This window comes from Cheilinus undulatus, linkage group 19 (genome assembly GCF_018320785.1).
Source record: "Cheilinus undulatus linkage group 19, ASM1832078v1, whole genome shotgun sequence".
NCBI classification, from domain to species: domain Eukaryota; kingdom Metazoa; phylum Chordata; class Actinopteri; order Labriformes; family Labridae; genus Cheilinus; species Cheilinus undulatus.
In genome coordinates this window covers 9,127,037-9,148,165 of record NC_054883.1, presented here as the reverse complement: position 1 = coordinate 9,148,165, position 21,129 = coordinate 9,127,037, and the positions used below count along the sequence as shown (strand labels likewise).

General features: G+C 39.5%; 1 protein-coding gene across 3 annotated transcripts in view; it reads right to left on the bottom strand.

Moving 5' to 3' along the window:
• cacnb2a (calcium channel, voltage-dependent, beta 2a) overlaps positions 1 to 21,129 on the bottom strand; it is a 100,505-nt gene that overhangs the window by 37,181 nt on the left and 42,195 nt on the right. Inside the window, exon 1 of one of the 3 annotated variants that reach the window (XM_041813931.1) lies at positions 14,893 to 15,189. The exons of the other annotated variants lie outside the window; for them this stretch is intronic. Within the exon in view, the coding sequence (XP_041669865.1) occupies positions 14,893 to 14,925 (33 nt within the window). The 5' untranslated portion in view covers positions 14,926 to 15,189. Of the gene's footprint in view, positions 1 to 14,892; positions 15,190 to 21,129 lie in introns of those variants that run through there. 3 annotated transcript variants of the gene reach the window in all.

Below are 21,129 nucleotides of genomic sequence, written 5' to 3'. Positions count from 1 at the left end.
GCACCACCGTGGTCACCTTTCCACCAGCGCAACTCCGGCTACAGATACGCTCAACACCACGGTGACATCCACAGCTGGTTGCCGTCACACATTTGCTACTTTCATCCCTGGATAAGTAAAAAGCATCGGAGTGAGCACTCCTTGTTTTGCTGCAGCTCCAGTTAGCTCTGCTGCTATCTGTAAAGCCACGGCTCCTCCTGCTCCTCCTGCTGCTGCTGCCGTTTCCAAAGACAGGGAATCCACAGGAGCTCTCTGCCCCGCGCATAATCTCAGCAGCTCTCTCTCCCTCTCTTCTCCTGTCCCCTTGTAAGCTGGAGTGCTCAGACCACCGCTGCTGCTGCTGCAGGTGCTGAGGCTGAGTCAGGTGGTGGTGATGCTCCTCATTCAAGCTCCATCCTTGTTTTTTCCTCCTCCTCCTCGCTGCTCCAGAAGCTTTAGATAACAGCAGTTTATCTACATGAGTCCCTGCTGTGGCTGCTGGTGACCGTCTTTCCTCCTGATGCTAATGAAGCTGCCGTGTTCAGGTGCCGTGTGCTCGCTCTGCTCTCACTCTCCCTTTCTCAGCCTGTCAGCGTTTGTCCTGCAGGCTCCTTCAGTGATTCTGCCGCTCTCTCTCTGTCTCTACCCACCCCTCCTTCTCATCCTCCTCCTGTCACTCCCCTCCTTTCTTCTCTCATCAGTTACCCCTCACAGTCTGTCCATCTGCTCAGAGGGTCTCTGCAGTGATCTACACTGGGCAGTGCATGTGTTATGGAAACTGCTTTTGCATGTGTGTGAACTGTGCATGTTGTTGTGATCGATTCATCCTGATACACGCCATTTAAAAAGAAAAGAAAATGTCACATCAAGATCTACATGGAGACTTTGGGATTATTCAATGGTGAAAATCTTGATAATTGAATATAAATCTGCTTATTTTTGTCCTGCAAATTCTCATGATTTCAGTGTTAATCCCTTCAGTGTTTTCTTTATGTGCTCCTTGTGAAGCTTTTATAATCAGTCACACAATCAGGGAAACTAAAGCAGTAACAAAGAAAACAGAAAATTATCCAAACAACATTATTCTGAGTGTATACTTAGTGTTTATCTGTTAATCAGTTACTAGTTTGCATCTACCAAAAATGCTAAAGTAGATCTTTACAGCCTACTTGATCAAAGAAAAATTTAAATATGGTAAAATTTGTTTCCCATATCTTTTTTTTTCTTTTTTTTTTTTTACATAAATTTTGTGGCTTTTTGCCTTTACTAGAAAGTTCAGCCAAAGAGAGGCTGGAAATATGGGAAAAGAGAGTAGAGATCAATCAGTCAATCAATCCCTATTCATTTCTAAAGTGCAAATTCATAATCAATGTTATCTCAGGACACTTTAAAAATAGAGCAGGTCTAGACTGTTCTCTTTATCATATAATCTTAATTCTATATAAAACATACTATATGACCCAACATGAGCACAATCCTAAGCAACATCCAGCATAGTTTAAGTGGCAAAGTAAAACCTCCTTTTACCAAGTCGTAAAGGGATAGAAGGAGATGCAGAACGAGAGAAGAGAAATGCAGAGAAATGCAGGGGGATGCAGAAAGGGACAAGAGGAAGTTGCAGAATTAGGGAAGAAGGAAAGGCAGAAAAAGGAGATACGAGGTGCTGAAGAGATGAAGAAAGGGAGAAGAGGGAGATGCAGAAAAAGAGAGGGAGAGACAAGAGAAGAGGGGAATGCAGAGAATAAGGATACAGGGATGCAGAATGGGGAAAAAGGAAATCCAGAGAAAAAGAGGAAGATGCAGAAAGGGAAAGAAGCCGAGTATTGCAATTGCTATTTGATGCGCAATTATTTCTTAAATTCCTTATATTGTTTTTTAACAACAAACACGAGCAATGAATCATTCTATATTATAACCAACACAATATTAGATAAAATTAGAGCTGAAATTTTTTGAAAAATATCTAATTGCGATGATTTTGACATATATTGCAAACTGGATAGAAATTGATGTATTAAAAGGAGTTATAATCTTTTATGTTGTTTTCATATTTAGCATGAAAAACATTCAGAAAAAGGAGGATTTTTGTAGACTACTCTAAAAAATTGCCTGTGGATGTTTGCATGATCTGTAATGCATAACATCTCTGCTGCAAAACAAAAGTTTTAACCTGCTATTCAGACACAAATTTCAGGTTAAAGAAATATTGCACCTTCTGTGATTTGAAAATTGCATGTTGCGATTTAATCTAATTTTCGATTAATTGTCCAGCCCTAGCAGAAAATGACTGAAGGAGTTGCAGACAGGGAGAAGAGGAAAGTGCAGAAAAAAGAGAAAAGATAAAAGAGGAGCAGAAAAAGAGAAGGGGGAGATAAGAGAAGAGGGGGATACAAAAAGAAAGAAGAGGGAAATGCAGAAAGTGAGATGAGGGAGATGGAGAAAAAGAGAGAGGGGAGAAAAGTTAGGAGGATGCAGAAAGACAGAAGAAGGAGATGAAGAAAGGGAACATGTAGAACAGATGGAAATGCAGAAAAAGAGAAGAGAAAGCTGCAGAGAGAGAAATTTGGAGATGCAGATGGAGAGAAAATCCATCAAACAGCCCCAGGATCAGGACTCAATCCTCCAACCTGTGTTTATGGCCACAGCTTTATACATAGGTGCCTGCTCCACCAACTGAGCTAATCCGACGCCTTCTTGTTATATTTTTGAGACAACCTAATGCCTGGCTTGAGCAGAGCAGAAAATAATTTGGCATGGTTTAGCAAAATATAAAAAATAACTGATATCACCTTCTGCAATGTGAATAATATCTGCAACAAATTTTCCAGCTCCCTATGATTAATATTTTGGGGTTTTGGCTGAACAAAATTAGTTACTGTTTCATCTGGAAATTTTTTTGTGACATTCTTTACAATCTTGTAGGAAAATGAGAACTGGAGCTCAGCTATTCCACAGTGCAAATTCATTGGAAACGAAACAATGTAAACATTAAAATGAGAAACTGTTTGTTGGCTTTTTCTCAATCATGTGTTATATTGAATAGTATGCTGTTTACTTTTTAAGTTGATTGACAGAAAAGTGGGTCATCTGAATATGACCCTTTGGAGTACAGGAAGTAATCTTGACTTTTTTATTTTTCTCAATGATATTGAGACAGATAAATAGATTATCATAAACATCACAAGATACATGAAGATGATGGTTACTTGCAGCCATATTAGTAAAAAGCCAGACTTAACTATACTGTGGCTATTTTTAAAAAATCATCTGCTTTTCTCTTTGCTCTCTGCATTATGGACTGTGAGGTGAAAGCTGCTCTAAATCGTCTCCCGTCAGACCAGCTTCATTTCATTACGAGTGAGTGGAGCATCACAAAGCCACACAGGGCAAATGAGAATAATTACAGCGTTAATTAAAAATTTCAAGTCCTAATAAAAGAACAGCCAAAGTAAATCCTTGCTGAAATATAATTCCAAAAGTCCCCCATCCATTTTTTTCCAGCACTGCTGACGCATGATGCTCCTCCATCTGACCTGTCATGAGGTTGCCTGAGGTCAGAGGAGTCGGAGGGTTGGCCTGTGGGAGCAGCGGTTGAATCGGGCTTGCTGGTTTACTGCTGGCAGTGACTCCCAGAGGAGCTCTAACTGTAGATCAAAGGATGACATGCTAATCAGTGGAGCTTATCATAACCAATCAATGACACGCCTCCATCTGCTTGGGGTCGACAACAAGACACGTGCACGCTGAAAATGACACATTTACATGAAAGAAAAGCTGGGGGAGGGTAATATGATTTTAGCTCATTAAGGCTAATTAGCTTAACGAGGAAGCGATTACTTGAGGTAGATTATGTTTTGAAAAGAGATGAATGGATGCAGTGGAGGAGAAGAACGGATCCTGTCCATCAGAAACAGCAAAGCGTGCACCATCCACAACTTTTCAAAGAAATCCCAGTCACATATGTTTCAATGTGGAGGCTTGACTTTAGCCTGAAGAGGGCACAGATGCTCTGAACGTGGACTTGCAGAGCTGTGAAGATCAGCACTCTAACAGCAGCACTGACAAAGACTCGCAGAGACAGATCAAGCCTCGGGCTGCCTGACTTGACCGACCTCTAGACCTGCTGCCGCACTGATACTGTGAGAAACTGTGTCACCCACACACAGGCTGCTAATAATAATCTAACAGCAGTGTGATGCCACTTTGATCCATGAGGAGAGGAGCCATTTTGATGGGTCAACCAAGAGTAAGAAAAGTGTTTTCTTAAAATTAAAGGGATATGGTGTCTTTATCAAACTTTATGTTCTTCCTAGCTTGTAATCAATGATCCTGAAAAGCTGTATCACTTGGCTAGACAAAGTTTTCATTTAAGATCATTTAACCAACATTTTCATTTGATGTAAGTGTATAGACATACAAGATGCTCTGTGTCCATCCACTAATTTGGTCCTACCTATAAAAGTTCTTAAAAACTTTGAGATGGATAAAGATAAGCCCCCCTCCTCTTTAGACCACACTGCAACAATAATTCCAAACTTTAAGCTGACGAGACACACAAGAAATCAGCTGTATGATTAAAAAAGTATCTCTCCAAAGTTCTTGATTAATGTTTGTATAACTGGCACCATGTTCCATTTTTTCCTGAAAGTTTCATCTTCAAACTATAATCAGTACTAACTGTCATAAGTCTCACTTCACTTAAAGACACTTTCTTCACCTGCATCCTGAACAACACTTTGCTTCAAGAAGTGGAGACCCCACTACAGCATGTTTTTCATTTGCAAGCAAAAACTGCAGATGAACTTGAAGTTATTGCTGCTGTCAGAAAGCTGTATGATTGAGTTAGAGGGAAAAGTCAGTTTATGGCAGTCTTCCTCATCAATTTCATAACTGGGAGCCTGAAAACGCTACTTTTTGAAACCGAGTCCCAGAGTGAATAAATTTATATAAGCCACCCATTACGTCAATGTGCGTACAACCAAACACATCTTTCCTGAAATGATTACGCCATAGACCACTTAACTCATGCATGCGAGCACAGCCATCAAGTACACTGATAGCAGACTACGTGTATTTGTTTGTGCTGCATAAGCTACAGAGCTTATTATGGCTCTGACAGCAAATCTTCTGCTCCTCTACTACCACCGTCAGCAATAAACAGTCTTGAAGTACAGCATATATCACATGTTCTTAGCTTTACCACGGAGTACAGCCAGAGGGGCAGCCAGGAGAAAGTTTTGGGCAAGAGAAAAGTTTTGGGTGCACTTGCTCCATAATCTTCTCTGTTTCTGGTGCATTTCCATGGCAGCGTTACAGCGCTACTTACTGTACATGCCTCACATATAAACTATGGCGATTACAGTCAATTTTAAGGCACGCCACATGTACGTGCTTGGCCTGGGTTTGAATCCAGTCTGTGGGACTTTCCTGCATGTCTCTCCCCAGCTCTCTCGTCCCTGTTTCCCATTCTGTCCACTACTAATAAAGGCATAAAAAGCCCCAAAATAAAGTCTATTAAACATAAATAAAGAAATAAATACCATCCATGTTCTAAAGGAAAGATCAGCAAAGAACTTCAGTTTGCTGCAACCTTGTCAAAATGGACATGTGATGAAGGCTCCCCATAGTAGCTACAAAGGTTTGATATGCAACAGTAATAATAATATAGACAAAATAAAATAAACTGAATAAATATATTGTGGAGTAATGACTTTCTAAATAAAGAGCACTTTCTTTGGGTTTGTTGTTCTCAGCCCTGTGTTCCCACTGACAAGATGGTGCAGATACTCAGAAATACCATTCAGTCTAAAATGTATTTCAAAGTGTTTTTTACATGTCCCCTTCCTCTTTAACTGTCTACCCTGCCACCGTATGAGGACTGTAGCCCTGCCCACTGAGCGCATGATAACGAGGGTTTCTGCAAGAACACAACTGGAGAAGAACTGAGAGACTTTCTAAACCAAAGGTCAAAAGCTCTTTAGCCGTAATGACAAACAGATAACCAAATCGACTTTGAGAAGGATATTGTCACTTGAAATTGATTGCAGAATCTTGTTTGCAGATGTTTATCCACAGTTGTCAGCTGCTCTCCATCTCACAGACACTTGCTGGTGAAACTGAAAGGGAGGAGTGGGGGAAGTGTATTGTATAGAGAGTACAAGTATCAAGAAAAGAAACGGCTCTTGAGTTATTCCAACAACCAGTGATTGGTGTTTAAGAAAACACTAAGAAGACTTCATGTGCTGGCATAGGAACAAAAATCCTGTAGAACCACTTATAAGAAAACTAGGCTGCAAATCCTCTAGCAACCTTTGTAAGCAGAGCAGACAGACAGAAATGAGTGTTGGAGCTGGCTGCAGAGACAGAGAGATGAACAGGGGAAATTGAAAGGGCAATGGTGCTGTGGTCTCTAAAGCTCTCTCATTGATTCATTTGGACAGAGGTCCTTCCTGTGAGACCACCAGTGACCTCTACATCCAGCCGTGGCATGGCGATCATTACATTACAACATCACAAATCACTGTGGCTATTACCACAGTGAAACAGGGGGGCGGTGAGTCAACCACGGCTGCCTGCCGTATCTGACAGAATCACTTCTAAAGGATAAATCGTCTGCATCAGGCTTTGCTATTTTCATTTTTAGACAGTATAGGGGTTGTTTTCCATATGTATCCATGTAAAAATAGAGATGTGCCTGTGCAGGGAATAAAGTTGTGCATGTGAGTTAGAAAGTGCTCTTGCAGTAGAGGAGTCCTTGCTAAATTTAGCTGTCTTTCCCTCAGTTCTTAGATATACAGTACTAAGACTGCTGCTTCTTTCCACTTGACACACAACTTCTTTGCTGCTGTTTAAATTGAGGATTCCTCAACATGTTCTCTTAAATGTTGTAGTTCTTTTCACTTTTTCAGTCCCAACAGTTTCTTCCTGACCTCTCACTCTACCACATTAATATCCCATCTTCCTCAGAAATAAAAATGATGGTTGCCTTCTTGTCTTCACGCTCAATTAGGTGCATCACTTTCATCTTTATGAGACCCACCCACAGCACTTGAGGCATTTCACAACCTTCTTCTTGTCATTGTTGTTACTGTGACAGTCTGAAGTGACTACACTTCTTCAGTGTTAACAGCTGCTTTAAGCAGCTTACAAATACTCACAATTTAAATTATTTCATAGCTCATAATGTTAGCCAGCATGGATGCAAAGTTTTAACATCCAACACAGAACACTGGGGGTTTCTCAGTGTTCTGTCCTGGGTCCCACTGTGTAGATTATCTATCTACTTCCTCTTCATCATATTTAAGTCAACATCATATGACATGTGCTGATGACACCCAGCTCCGGTTTCCCTAAACTTAATCCCTCCTCCAACCCTCCTTCATCTGTGAATGTTTACAAATCCTGGTTCACACACAACTTCCTTAATCTCAACAGTGACAAAACTGAAGTTCTTGTTGTTGGCAATAAATCTGCTCTCACCTTGTCAAAATTAGATGTACAAATATTTTCTAAAACTTTAAATATTTATTTAAGCATAATGTACAAAGGCATATTGGGACACCCTAAAAACTAAAAAAAAAAAAAAAAAAAAAAAAATCAAGAGGATCTTCTAAATCATAAGCAAAAAAGGGAAACTTTTTTGTGAAAAAACTAATAAATATTTGAGATTTTAAAGTCATGTATTTGAAGGAAAACAAACTCAGAATTTCAGAGTATAAAAATCATAAATTCACAAGAAAAAAATTGAAATTTTAAAGTTTATAAAGTCTTAAATGTTGACATTAGATATTCAAAAATGTCAGGTTTTTAAGATCATAAATTCACAATGTTCAAAAGGCAAACATTTTTGGTGGTGGTTCAATTTTTGACTTTATAATCTCAAAAATTCAAAGTTCTGGTTACTCTAAATTTACCACTATTTAAGTGAAATATATATATATATATATATATATATTTTGTTCTCATAAATCAACAACTTTTTAAACTTGAGAATTTTGAGTTCTTTCTTGAAAATTAACAGATCCTCTTTATTCATTTTTTAAAGTGTTCCTCCTATACAATCGTAAAAATGGATAGTTTAAACATAGATCATTTTGCAGGAACAGGTGTAAGTCTACAGTGTCTGGATTTTGTTACCAAAAACGATTAAAACTGATGCTTATTTTTTCAAAGTAGCTCCTGGGGTGCTTAGCTTTTCTTAGATATGAGCAGGGGGGGGCCCTTAGGGAAAAGGTTGGGAACCACTGATCTATGCAACATTAACTGCCTTTGTCCATCCCTAATTCCCAACTCTGCTATTTTAGTTCACACTCTGGTCTCTTTCCAGATCAACTATTGTCAGTCACTTCTTGGTCTCCCTGAAAAATCCCTTCACAAATTTCAGTTAGTCTAGAATTCCTCCACTCGTATCATTTCCAGAACAGCATCTGGTAATCACATCACTTCTGTTCTTCAGCATCTCCACAGGCTCCCAGTCAACTACCGCACTGACAACTGCTTATCAGCTCCAAGGCTATCCATAACCCTGCACCTTTTTACCTGTCTGACCTCCTGTTCATCAGCACCCCTCCTGCACTCTCAGATCCTCTTCCTCAATCCACCCCACTGTCCAACCAACTATGCTCCTGACCTCCGGAACTCCCTCCAGCCAGAAATCTGTAATATCAACTCTCTGCATTTTCAAATCCCATCTCAAAACACATCTTTTCAAACTTGCATACTGAGTCTGATTAATTTCCTGTTTGATTTCTTGTCCTGTTTTTATTCAATGTTTTGATTCATTGTTAATTTATATATTTTTGTTGTCTTATTCATATAGATTCCTGATCGTGGCCCTGTTTGGTGCTTGTCTCCTGCTCTCTGTGGATGAATTTTCTGTCTCTCTTCAGCTCTCCTACCATAATGACAGCAAAATGTTGAAAAAAAGAATCTAAAAAGTTATTTTGGATATAATTTCTACAATTTAAACCACTATTTCCCATGAATAATACAAAATAAAAATACAGTTACTGGTATCAAAAGAAGGTAAATTCAATGTCAAATTCAGCCCTAGATGTAAGCTAAAAGCCAATATTTGGATAAATGTGAGTAGTCAGTTTAATGGTGCAGTGTGATCAGTCTCGACAGTATACCTCACATCATGCATCATGATTAAAGAATGAAGATTTCTGCTCGAGCCAAGTCAAGTTCAGCTCTGGCTGAGGGACTGTAGCTGCCTGTGGTGGGCTGACAAAGGGCTGAGCGAGTGTGCTCACAGTTTCAAGCTCAGAGTGACTCATTCTTGGCTGGAACAGAAGCCTCTTTTTACCAGCCATCTGTCCATCACTGCCACTTCACTCAGATCAACACAAAGTCAATTAAATCTTCGGTGTACAACCAGCATCTCCTTCGTCATAAAGGGACAACAAGAGCAGACATGACAGCCAAGAGTGCGGATGTGTGACTGCTACGAGAGTAAAACTAAGTTGGCAAGAGAGGGAGAAGATATAGACTGTCTGTACATTCGTCACAAGACATTTAAGAGCACAGAGGCAGGGGGAGGAGTTAAGATCCCTAAAGGGGGCTTGGATGCTGGATGTCAAGGTGACACTGACAGGCATGAGAGAAGTGTTTACCCAGCATTCCCAGTGCCAATGCATTAGATAAGTGCATCATTCCATTCAAGTGATGGAGACACTTAAACATCTTATCTAAAAGATATTAAGTATAAGCTCCATGTATAAGCCAAATATGAGGCAAATCCAAGAGTGTATGAACAGGTGAACAACTCTGGGTGGCTTAATTTTATGCTCAGAAAAGCATTATTAGCGAATTGTTGAATCCAACAACGGCAACATTAATGTGCCGATGTTCAATTAAAGGTGTTAGCATGAATAGAATAACACCTAATGGGTCCAATGGAAGCTGATAGCTGTGATAGGAGTTTGGGAGGTGATGGGCCACAGATAAAAGCAGCAAACTTTTCATGTAAGAAAAGCATGCATGATAATTTCATACCACTAGTTTAAATTGGAATTAGCACAGGCATTTTTATTATTTGTTTTGACTAGGATCACATCAAACAAGACCAGGTTAAAAACTAGTATGTGGCTAAGCGCAACTATCTGGGATGCCTGTTGAAATGCCTGACTGAACTGTGTGTTCTGGCAGGGTGATTTAGTTTTGGGGCATGTAATTGTGCTGTCCCTTATGTCTGTGGGTTGGGAATTGAAGGACCCTAAAGGTTAAAACATAAAGCCCTGTTGAACCCTGTCCTGTCGGAACGACTCATATATCCATCGCATGAAAATATTTGACATTAATCTGGTAAAGCTCCCATAGAAAGCATTTGGTCACACTCATGACAGGCCAATAAGAACGACAATGGTGGAGCTTCATCTCAAATTGATGCCATGGTTTTTGATCCAATCAGACTGATGAAAAGTCAAAACATAGATCTAAATCTTTTATTTTGAAATTCCCCCCACATGGCTGTTGACAGTTTCCGCTCAAGGTAGCATCCTTAACAAGCTAGCTGCAAGCTAGCTAACTAGCGGCGGTGGCTTAAAGTTTTGTGGCTGCGGGACAGAGGATATCCTCTCCTCTCTCAGCTGAGTGGACAAATTTCAAACACGCTACTGCAGGAAGGGTTCCCCCCTTAGTTTGTTGTCTACATCGTCATCCGTATACAACCACTGTATGAGATCATTCACAGATAAAAAACACTCAATTTGTTATGGCAGAGGTAGCACGAGCGTTGTCTGCTTCAGCAGACAACAGATAAACAGAGAGAGAAAAGTCCGCTGCTTCATCTCTCCTTTGATACACTTTGATTTTATTTTGCCGTCTCACGTTAGATTTATAATGAAAATATACGCTGTCCAAACTTTACGTGCACAAGCAGGCCAGCTGTTCTTAACACCCTCCACCCCCTCACTCTCGTTATGAGGCTGCTCCTCAAAAGAGTTTCTTTTGAAATAAAACTTTGCTCTTGTCTTACCTCTCCATTTAAAACCAAGGTTGCATAGGTAAACAAAAAATTGGTAAAAAAAAAAAATCATCACTATAACATCATATACCACATATTTAACCTCATGTAATCTCATTATGTAAAACAAACTACAAATGAACTATCGGCCAGACTAACAGACCCCTGTGTAAAGTAATAAGGGCTGATACAGAGCAAAACAGTATCAGTAGAGTAAAACTAGCCAAAAATTTTGAACATTATCATAAAGGGTTGCAGAAAAAGTCCATATTGGTGCTTTAGAGTGATCTGAAGGTGTCAGGAAATAAAAATGTTTGGTACTTAAAATGTTTGCTGTTTTAAATCAACATGTTTTAACACAAATGTTCATAGTTATGTTCCTAATTTAAAGTTCATCAGGTGTATTGGTTTAGGGAAATGAGACGTTTACAACATTGAAAAATGTTGTTGAAGTGAAATGCAGGTCATTTTTCTTAGTAAATACAGAGACCTGTAAATACTTTAATTGCAGAAACTGTTATTCTGTCATTGTGTGAAATTTGTGGATATAATCGTCTGATATCGATCGTAGGCCCCAATATCGAATCGAAATCATATTGTAGCAGATTTGATGATATCAGAAAATATCGTATCGTTGTCCAAAATATTGATATTGTATCGAGATGAAACTAGTGATCGACACCCCATATATATCCTCTACATATCAAGTATAAATCATATATTTGCCTTAAAAATTGGCAGAATGTGAGAGGTAGAGGTAGAGGTAGAGGTTTATGTGGCTGCCTATGGGGGCCACTGCAAGCCCTGAAAATTTTGAATGAGCCCCAGACATAAAACTACTAGACCGCTTTCCCATTCCTCTATCAGCTCCACTCAACCTGGCTTTTTTTTTTTTTTTCTTTTTTTTGTAGAGGAGACACTTCGTGACTTTACAATAGAAAAAATGTGTATATATTGGAATTATTACCAGCTAAAATTAGTTTGGAAATATTAGCATACCAGTTATCAGCATTAATCCACTGTTGTGAATCCCTCCTTTGCACCTTACAGCATCTCTACTATACCACATTATAGCAAGACAAGTGTAAGGGTGATGGGATCCTAACAGGTATAAATGAGCGCTAATCATTCCCCTCCTCTACCTTTCACCTGTAACCAGCAGTAGTAGTCCCAAGAGAGGCAATGCTCTCGTTAACAGTGAATCCCCCTCACAGTGAGATCCACTTCATCTAGCAGCTTCCTCGCTCTCAGGTCCCTTGGTAGAAACACAGCACCATAATAGGATGATGGCAGATCAAGGGGATACAACTAGCCAGGCCGGGGGCTACTCTGCGCTGCTATTTTGTGCTTGCATCATCAATATTCGGGTAGTTTCCTGGTGTATGAGGCAGGCTGTGGATGATTGATGAGACAGCAGAAAGGGCTGCTAACTGTCTTCAGTGGAGCAAAACATACCAATGTGGTGGAGTAAAATGATTTCAGCCTCATTTATTTTATTTCTTACAGAGATAAATTACTCACTGTGGACCAATTTCTGGTTAAATTGCTGATTTATGCCTAATTGATTTTGATGCCACAAAGGGGTTCTTAGACATCACTGCCAAAAATACCAACTATTTTCTTATTTTAACTACAAATGTAATGCTTAATCTTAATGTAAAATAACAAAAAAAAAGTGCTTGGATCTTGATGCTTGGAATTTAATTTTCCTTCCATATCAAAAAGTATAAGTACGATAGGGATTACATAACCAAAGTACATCAATACAATGCTTTTAATGTACAATGCACAACACAAGGAACAGACTGCTTGTCCAACCAAACAGTAGCTTCTCTGTGTGAGTAAGTAATTGGCTTTATAAGGCCTCAAAGAAAACTAACCACAAAGTTTCTCATATATACCCCCATTCTGCATAATTAGTGTTTTTGCTATGTTATCACATCACTTTTAAGAATTGAAAATACTTTGCTTAACTTTAAAATCCAAGTGACAGTTCTGGTAACTGACCTAAATTATAAAATAAACCCTTGCAACTTGAACTTTTGTGTACAGCAGGGTTTTAAGTGTACAAGTAATTGCTGTATTTACATTAGTGATGCACAGTAAGTATTTTTTTGAACCGATATTGATAATTTCCTACTCCTGATGGCCAATAACCGATGAGAACAGATGATTTTTTTCAATTATTTATTTAACAAAGTAAGTTTATCTGATGTATTTATGCAAATCTGGGGGTAAGAAAGGGTGAGTACATAGTGAGCAAAGATATTTATAAGTAATTGTAACTAACATCATTCGTGATTTTCAAAAAACAAAGAACTATTCTGACTTTTTAACTGTTATTATAGTTAACTTTTTTTTAAAACATTTGTGTACCAAGTACAACATACTCAAACAACTGACAGACGGTTTTTCCCCTTTTCCCTTGAAATGAATTTCAGTATCTTGACAAGTGGTCAAATCTGACATTTCAATCAACTAAACAAGAATTCAGCTGACTTATGTCAAATCAGACAAAAAAACAAATGAAAACAGGCTGTCATGCTTAACAAATGGAGATGCTTGGGGGTCTGTTATTTTGCTGCTTAAGTCAGAATTAAAGAGAGCTGTTGTTTTACATAAAGATTAAAAATATGCTCTGACATAAGTCATATCAGAGATAGGTTAAAAATGTAAAGGACACCGTGGTCTGTGGCTAAACTTCTGTTCCTAATGTCGATCAGACTGAATGAAACCACATCAAACAGAGCAGGCAGGTATATGTCTATGGATCAGGAGACTGTCAGACTGATTTTGTTATTCTAACATTGCCTTTTGGCTCTGGCAAACTTTCTGCAGTTTCCAAAGCCTGCTGAATCAGCACTCTGCCTGGTATTAGCCTTTGGTTCAGTCTTAATGCCCGTGGCTGGGGCTAGCGGCTACTGTTGCTTCATTTCAACACCGTTAGGATGAAGACTTTTAAGTGACTTATAAGATCCGTCGAGGACTTCTTTCCACTCTTCGGGGTCCTTGTAGGGCAAATTCTACAAACACTACTGTGTTATCCTCCCTGTAAATACTGAATAACTCCACCGTGTTGTTAGCCTCTTAACACTGAGGCTGCTTTCTCTTCCTCTCTGGTGCTTAACAGCGGGTCTCGTACTACAGCACCACCTACTGTTTCGGAATGTGTATAGTCTCGTGAGAAAGAAAAACTCCTTCATTATCGGTGGATTTTAACGGTTAATATTTTATTATTGGAATTATTAAAATGTGTAAAATATATGCAATATCAGCCGATAATTTATCGGTACCGATAATTATCGTGCAACCCTAATTTACATGTTTGGCAGGATGATTGGACACTGATACAAAGGTGAGGGTGATGAAATTCTGTCACTGTTATGGTAAAATATGTTTCACTCCACACAAAGATTAAAAACTTAAAAAATGGCTTCACACAAAACTGGCATAGTATCCACTTATTAACACATAAGGGATCATACCCTGGAGTAACGTGAGATGATAAGGACTCAGAAACCACAGACTTTCTCTGTCTGGGTCACTTGGCAAACCTACAAAACTTTAGCCAAGTTGTGTGTCCTCTACCGGTCTCTGTACATGAAGCACCAAGCTTTGCCCAGCTGCTTACTCTCTGTCCGTCTCTGCTTGTGAACTTCAATCCAAGATCCCCACCTTAGACCTTCAGTGGTCATGCAGCAATGCTTTCCTGACAGTGTGCATTTTAAACGAGAGTCACTTTAAGGCAAAGCAACAGGGGAGAAAAATAGGAAGTGTGTGTTTACGCCCCTTTCAAACTTGCACTAATAACCTCCATTCTGTTACAGGCTGAGCCCGTCCTCTTTGTTCAGAGGGGAGAGAAGAAGAACAGAGAGATCTGCTGCCGTGTTTGGCTTAGAAAATCGTGATAGAGGAAGTGTATGAGAAGAATGTTTACTCCAACTTACCAGATCTGACTCCTCACTGCCGGAGTGATACATTTCTTCCCTACCCGTCTCTGCTGTTCAGCCTGGCTGGGAGAAAATCTCCTCAGCTGCTGCCCATCTCCTCTCAGAGCACAAGAACTCCTAGCAGCCCGGCTGCTCTGCTCCCACAAAGCCTCTCGTCCTGGCTCCAGAGTGGGAACAACTTGAGCAGAGAAAGTTTTAGCTGGAGCAGAGAAGTTGGTTAGCCTGTCTTTGGCCTACTTTAGTCCCTAAGAGGCAGAGTAAAGACCAGCGTCTTTCCCACGCTGGGAGAAAACTCCTTCAGAGCGCCGCAACCGTCCTCCAGCCCCCAAAAACAAGCCCCCCCCCAGCCGCTCTCCCCTCCCACACTCACATATACACACAGCCCGTTAGGAAGTAAGATCTCTGGCCAACAGGGCCGACCTGGAAATTCCAGAAAGCACCAAAAGCAGCTGCAGAAGCTTTTTATGTCTGTGTGCGAGTGTGTGATCTGAGTTTACATGTGTTTCACTTTGCCTCAAAGAGAGGAAGGCTAAATGATCTGAACTCACTGTACTGTCTCCACACATGTTATGGAGACCAAAAAACGTCAGGAAGTAATTATGTTCACTACATTGACGAAATGCAATATTTGCTTTCATCATCAAGGCAACTAAAAGCCATTGAAACTTTCCATTCGGTTATTTCATAGCTAAAATAAATTATCTTTTTAAATCATACATTTAATGTATGACCAAAGCACATTTTTATGTTTTTCAAAGAAAGATCATGTAAAAGTAGTTTGAATATGAAGGAGCAGGTTTTAGCACCAGTCAGAGCTCTGCTGTAATGCAGCTGGTATTCGTGTAATAAACTTTGGTGGTTACTGTACTGATCTGACATGAGACACTCCAAAGCTGTGATGTGTGTTTGTAATCACTCCACTGTAACGTCAGAGCTCATGTAGGCTTGGAAAGTCAAATATTCTATTAAAGCGGTAAAACATGAGTCAAAACATTAGCCGGAAGCTGTCAAAGCTGAGTCATAAGTACATAAAATGAAACCATAACTCATTACAATGTTCTTGTTATACAACAGGAGCACAGGGAGGAATGCAGCTCAGTCACTGGAGAAATACCAACTGAAGGGCATAGATGAGCGCTGCAAAGTCATTTTTTATGTCCAACCTGGAACATCATCATATGATTCTACAAGCCCTGAGCTTTATTCGACATCCTGATAAAGCACAGATTTGTATTTTCCTCTGGAGAGAAAATGTTTCTGGGCAGCCCAGCCTAAATCCTGGATTATATTGTGTTTGATCAGGGTTAACCCCTTTTTGAGGATTATTATCCAGGGCGTGTGCTCAGCACGTGGCAAACCGTGGGGTCGTTATCCTCATCTCACCAGGACAATGGTTTCAAGTCCTGCATAGTGCATCACGTCAAGTCTTTGGTTATCTGACATAACAAAATCGGATTAAAATAGAGTTGTTGTGTAACAGAAACAATAATTTTAATGGTTTCTTTGTGGAAAATAATGCTAAATGTGTAGGTATGCTACACTAAAAACAGAGTAGATCTGCACACCTGAGTTGTTCTATGTTGCAACTCCCAAAAACAACCTATTTGCTGAGTTTTTGGTATCCCAAAAATGAGGGCATGTCAACAACATATTTGTGAAGGACTTTTTAGAAATAAAAATGTTAATCATCAGATTAAGTTTTCTCTAGAGGAGCTAGAGTTGGACTAGCTGTGATATGCTTGGATCAACCTGGACTTCAGACAAGTAAAACATCAATCTAAGCACACCTTCAGCAGGTAGATCTGATGTTATGATGATGTTAGTGCATGCAGAGCTGTCAAACCGAGTCAAACCATTCCTGCATGAAGCTGATTAGTATAAACACTGACACCACATGAGGAGGAGATGGGGATGCTGTATCAGTGAGCCTGTAGGATCTCCTGGCTCTGTTTACAAAGTCATAGTGGTTCAATTATGTTCTTTCTGTCACAACTTACTCAGTTATGCTACTTTTTGTGATACTAATTCACTCATCACTGCACAATACACATTCACTGGGTGGTTGATTTCCATCTCAGGTGTGGATGTGTGCCTGCCTTTTTTTTCCTCTCTGACAAATTTGTTGTATGACTGCATGTACCAAACAATAAAGTCCAAGCTGTGACTTTCATGACAGATAAAAATACCTTTAAACCCCTATCTAGGACACTAAAAGGTTGCAACTATCTTTAAAATTCTCTTTGGGCCATGATGTCACTGAAAAAAGTAAAGCCTCAAACACCACAGCCTTTTTCTTGGAAAAGCTGCCATAAAATCAGGATTTTTATGGCGCATTTTCATATGTGGTACCAGCTCGACTTGTCTCGTCACAGCGTTGCAACCAGGCACTTTGTACATCATTACAGTATGCTCTGGTAATACCTCCTAAGCATGGATGAGATCAAAACATTTGATTGCAGTTACTTCCTACACAACAACAATGGAGGACATCAAATCAATTGTGTACCTTCTCAGTCTGTGGATTTTTGTCACAAGGAGTACAAGCCAACAATGAGAACGGCTTCATTCTTGTGTCGCCCATCCCACTTGTAATGCTCTTGGTGACAATATTCTCTGACCAATCAGCAGCTGTTAGAGTCTGGACATTTAGTATCTGCCCAGCCTGCTTGAAACCTCGAAAGAGGTAAGAGCAAAAAAGCATCAGGTACCAGATTCCAGGTCGGGCTGAAAGGGAGAATTACATAATTAAAACTACAGTAAAATATAGGGAGGCACGATATTGTTGGCCTGATATCAGCAGATATTAGCTAAAAAAGGCAAATATCAGTATCGGCAGATATCAAAATTTCTGCCGATACTTGCATCTGATATTTTGGCCATGGATATCAGCATATATTAACTACAACATATATACTAATAAATTAGTGGAGTTTTAGGCTGGACCAACAGACCAATGTAAGTCGAGATCTTTTTCTGTATTCATCCTCATTCTTTAAACTTAAAAGTGTGTTTAAAAAAACAGTTTGTTTCTTTTTTCATCCTCAAACCTTAAATTATGACTCTATAAATATTGGCATATTGGATATCGGCAAAAATTCAATATCGTGCATCCCTAGTAAATTACTGTGTGCAACACGCACATGTAATACCTCTTTTTTTCATCTAAAAAGTTGGCTGTGGCTTATAAACCAGGAGACTTGTATCCCAGTGTAATGTGCTAACACACACACACACAATGTCATTAGTGCATGCAGCTACTTTCACACAGTGCACAAGACTAACATGATTTACTGTACTGCAAGAGGGCTCCTCAGCTTCACTGCTCAGAATGTGCTGGAATAAATAAAAACACAGAGAACACCACAGGGTTTGGCACTTTTTAACCACTTTCCCTCTCATGAGGTCATAACCATACATTTAAAGACTATGGGAAGTTTACCATTAAGTACATAAAGCATGTCAAGTGCTATTTGTCAGAGAACTCACCTCAGTGAGGAGAAAATGTGACAGGTGGAGGAGGGCAGAGCAACTTGCAGATGGTGAGTCCATCTAGTCACTGCAGACTGAGAGCTCACCTACTGCATGGTCGCTAGTAAATGTGCATATTCGATACAGCAAAAAAGACAGTGTTTAAAGAGCAACATAGCAGCACAGAAACTGTATGTTATGGACTTTGCCAAACGAAATGGAAATTGTCACACAGCAGGACAGTTTACACCTTTTTCTCCCTTGGGCAATTTCAAAAACAGACAGCAGCTTCAATACCAGTGATTTTATGTTTTCCAGTTTTCTTGTTTTTCTGATTGTTGCACAGCAACAATCAGAAAAATAGGTTTACACAGGCTGATAAAATCATGTCTTGCATTTTCTTCTCTAAACCTAAAGCTATTTAATTTACAACCTTTAAGAACAACAAAATATGACAAACTTCAGATATATTTGTCGTCCTTGCCCTTAAAACAAAAATAAATCAGTCTGTGGTCCAATCCAAAGCCCTGCTGTACCACATAAGGTCAAGGTAAATGAAGGTGAAAAATACACTCTAATTAAGTGCAGCCCTTGAGGAGAAAACCTCCACATGCTGAGTGTGATGACAGCTGATCAGGAAGTGTGATCCAGTGTCTCTGATTGTTCACTAAAAATGACACACGTGCTGTAAGAAAATAAAAGCAGAGAAGAAAACCCAGACAGGTTTTTGATAATGATTAGGAAACACTGCAAATGGTCATTTTAAGATCTGGTACAGTAAAAATAATGTTTTAGCAATGTTTATTGATCCCTCATGGCTGCAGCTGCTCTCTGTCAGGGCTTCATGAAAAGACATCCACAGTAAAGTTTACTGTTTAATGTTGGCAATGCAGCTAAAAGGCTCTAAAAGCTTTAACTGCATACATTATGTCAAATTAACAAAGGCAAATCAAGCTTTACTCCAGATTAGTTGCTTTATTTTCTGTAATTACTATAATGTAATGACACAAGAGGATTCTTCACTGCCCACAGTAATTATCAGCCTTCTCTGAATGGGCTTTGACCGATCAATGTCTTCTAGTTCTGCCTGCACTGGGAAATGAGCGGCGGCATTGCATTTGGCTTATCGATCAGTATATATGCAGCCAATGACGTCAGCAGGCATTCACTCTGACAGGCGCACAAAGCCAACAAGTACAGCTTTGAAAGCAGCATAGTAATTGCACCAGGAGGGCGGGTGGGGAGGATCAATACAGTATCCCAATGTGTTACACTTAGAACAGAAACGACCATGGCCAACAGATGTTTTCCTTCATAAGCAGAATCACCTGGCTAAGTATGAAGAGACTGAAGGTAGACTCCATTCTGGTTCTGCTGTTCTTACATATTAAATAGTAGGGTTGTCACAGTAAAATAATTTTAAACTTCAAAACAATACTTTAAGAATACATATACATGTTTCTCTCTGACAAAGCCCTTCATAAATATGTTCCCCTACCATTCATTTAGGGTGGTGGCCCGCCACCTTGACACAGTGATAACAACGAGTGTTTCAAAGGCAACATTTTCTATTTGACACAATCATACTAACTGACACATATCCTCTGTGGCTTGTCTTATGCAGGACCACCAGTATATGAACTTCTATCTTCAGGCGTTTCAGCCGTTTCCTTTTCCTATACTGTATTTCATTGACTTCCATTAAAGATACAGAAGAGCTGCAATTAAATGTCTATTTTGTCATCTAAAAAGTACAAGCACATGCCCTTGGATGCAGTAAACCTAAAGCCAATGAAAAATTCACCCCATTCATTGTGTATTGTAAACAGCCTCTTCGCTGCTCAGAGCATGCTGGAATACAAAACGTCACAGACCAGGGTTGTTTGGAACCGCTTTTTAACCGCTTTTCTTCCATATTAGGTCATGATCTTGCATTTTAAGAACATGGGAAGTACAGAGTTAGTATAACTGTTACTATTGAGTACTAGTTTGGCAGGGAACACTCCTCAGCAGAGGCTGCGCTCGACTTTTTTGTTGTCTGTCATTTTGACAGAAATGGTTGTAAAAATTCTGTCATACCATTTTACAATCCGTCATTATAATTTTCTCTCTAATATCTGTAGTATAATATAATTAAATATGACTTTATTAGTAGTGTTTAATTAATGAAGCACTTTTTTCCAACTTATATTTAAGAACAATCTTTGAGGTTTTGCATTTTGAATGGCATTGAGAGAAAGATGAACACAGCAGCACAGCGTTTACTCCAAGTAATTTTTTCACAGTGACGGTGGAGCAACTATCCCTGTCTTCAAGCAAGCAACTATGAACTGAACAACCTCCTTGATAGTCCATGTGTGCAAAATGAAAAAGCTCTATGCATCCGAACTGCAGGCTCATCCTCATCTTTCCAGTGCGTCAAAATGACAGACAGCCTTAAAAATTTTCCGTCATCCTTAAAAAAAATCTGTCAATGACAGAGAATATTCGGTTAATGCGACCTCTGCTCTTCAAGGCAGAGGAAGGCAGAACGACCCACAGGCTGTGATATATTATTCAGCATTAGTGTTGAGTCTTATAGATGGGTTTGAATTAGATGGAGATTAAGCCTGCAGGATAGCAGAAATCACAATTATTAAAATCATCAAAAAAATTTACACTGATCTAACACAGTGCCATCACACTGGTGTGCAAGACCTGATATACAGCTTTACAAGCTTGCAGATGTATAAAAAGGGCATGGTGTGTAAACAAACAGCACAAGCT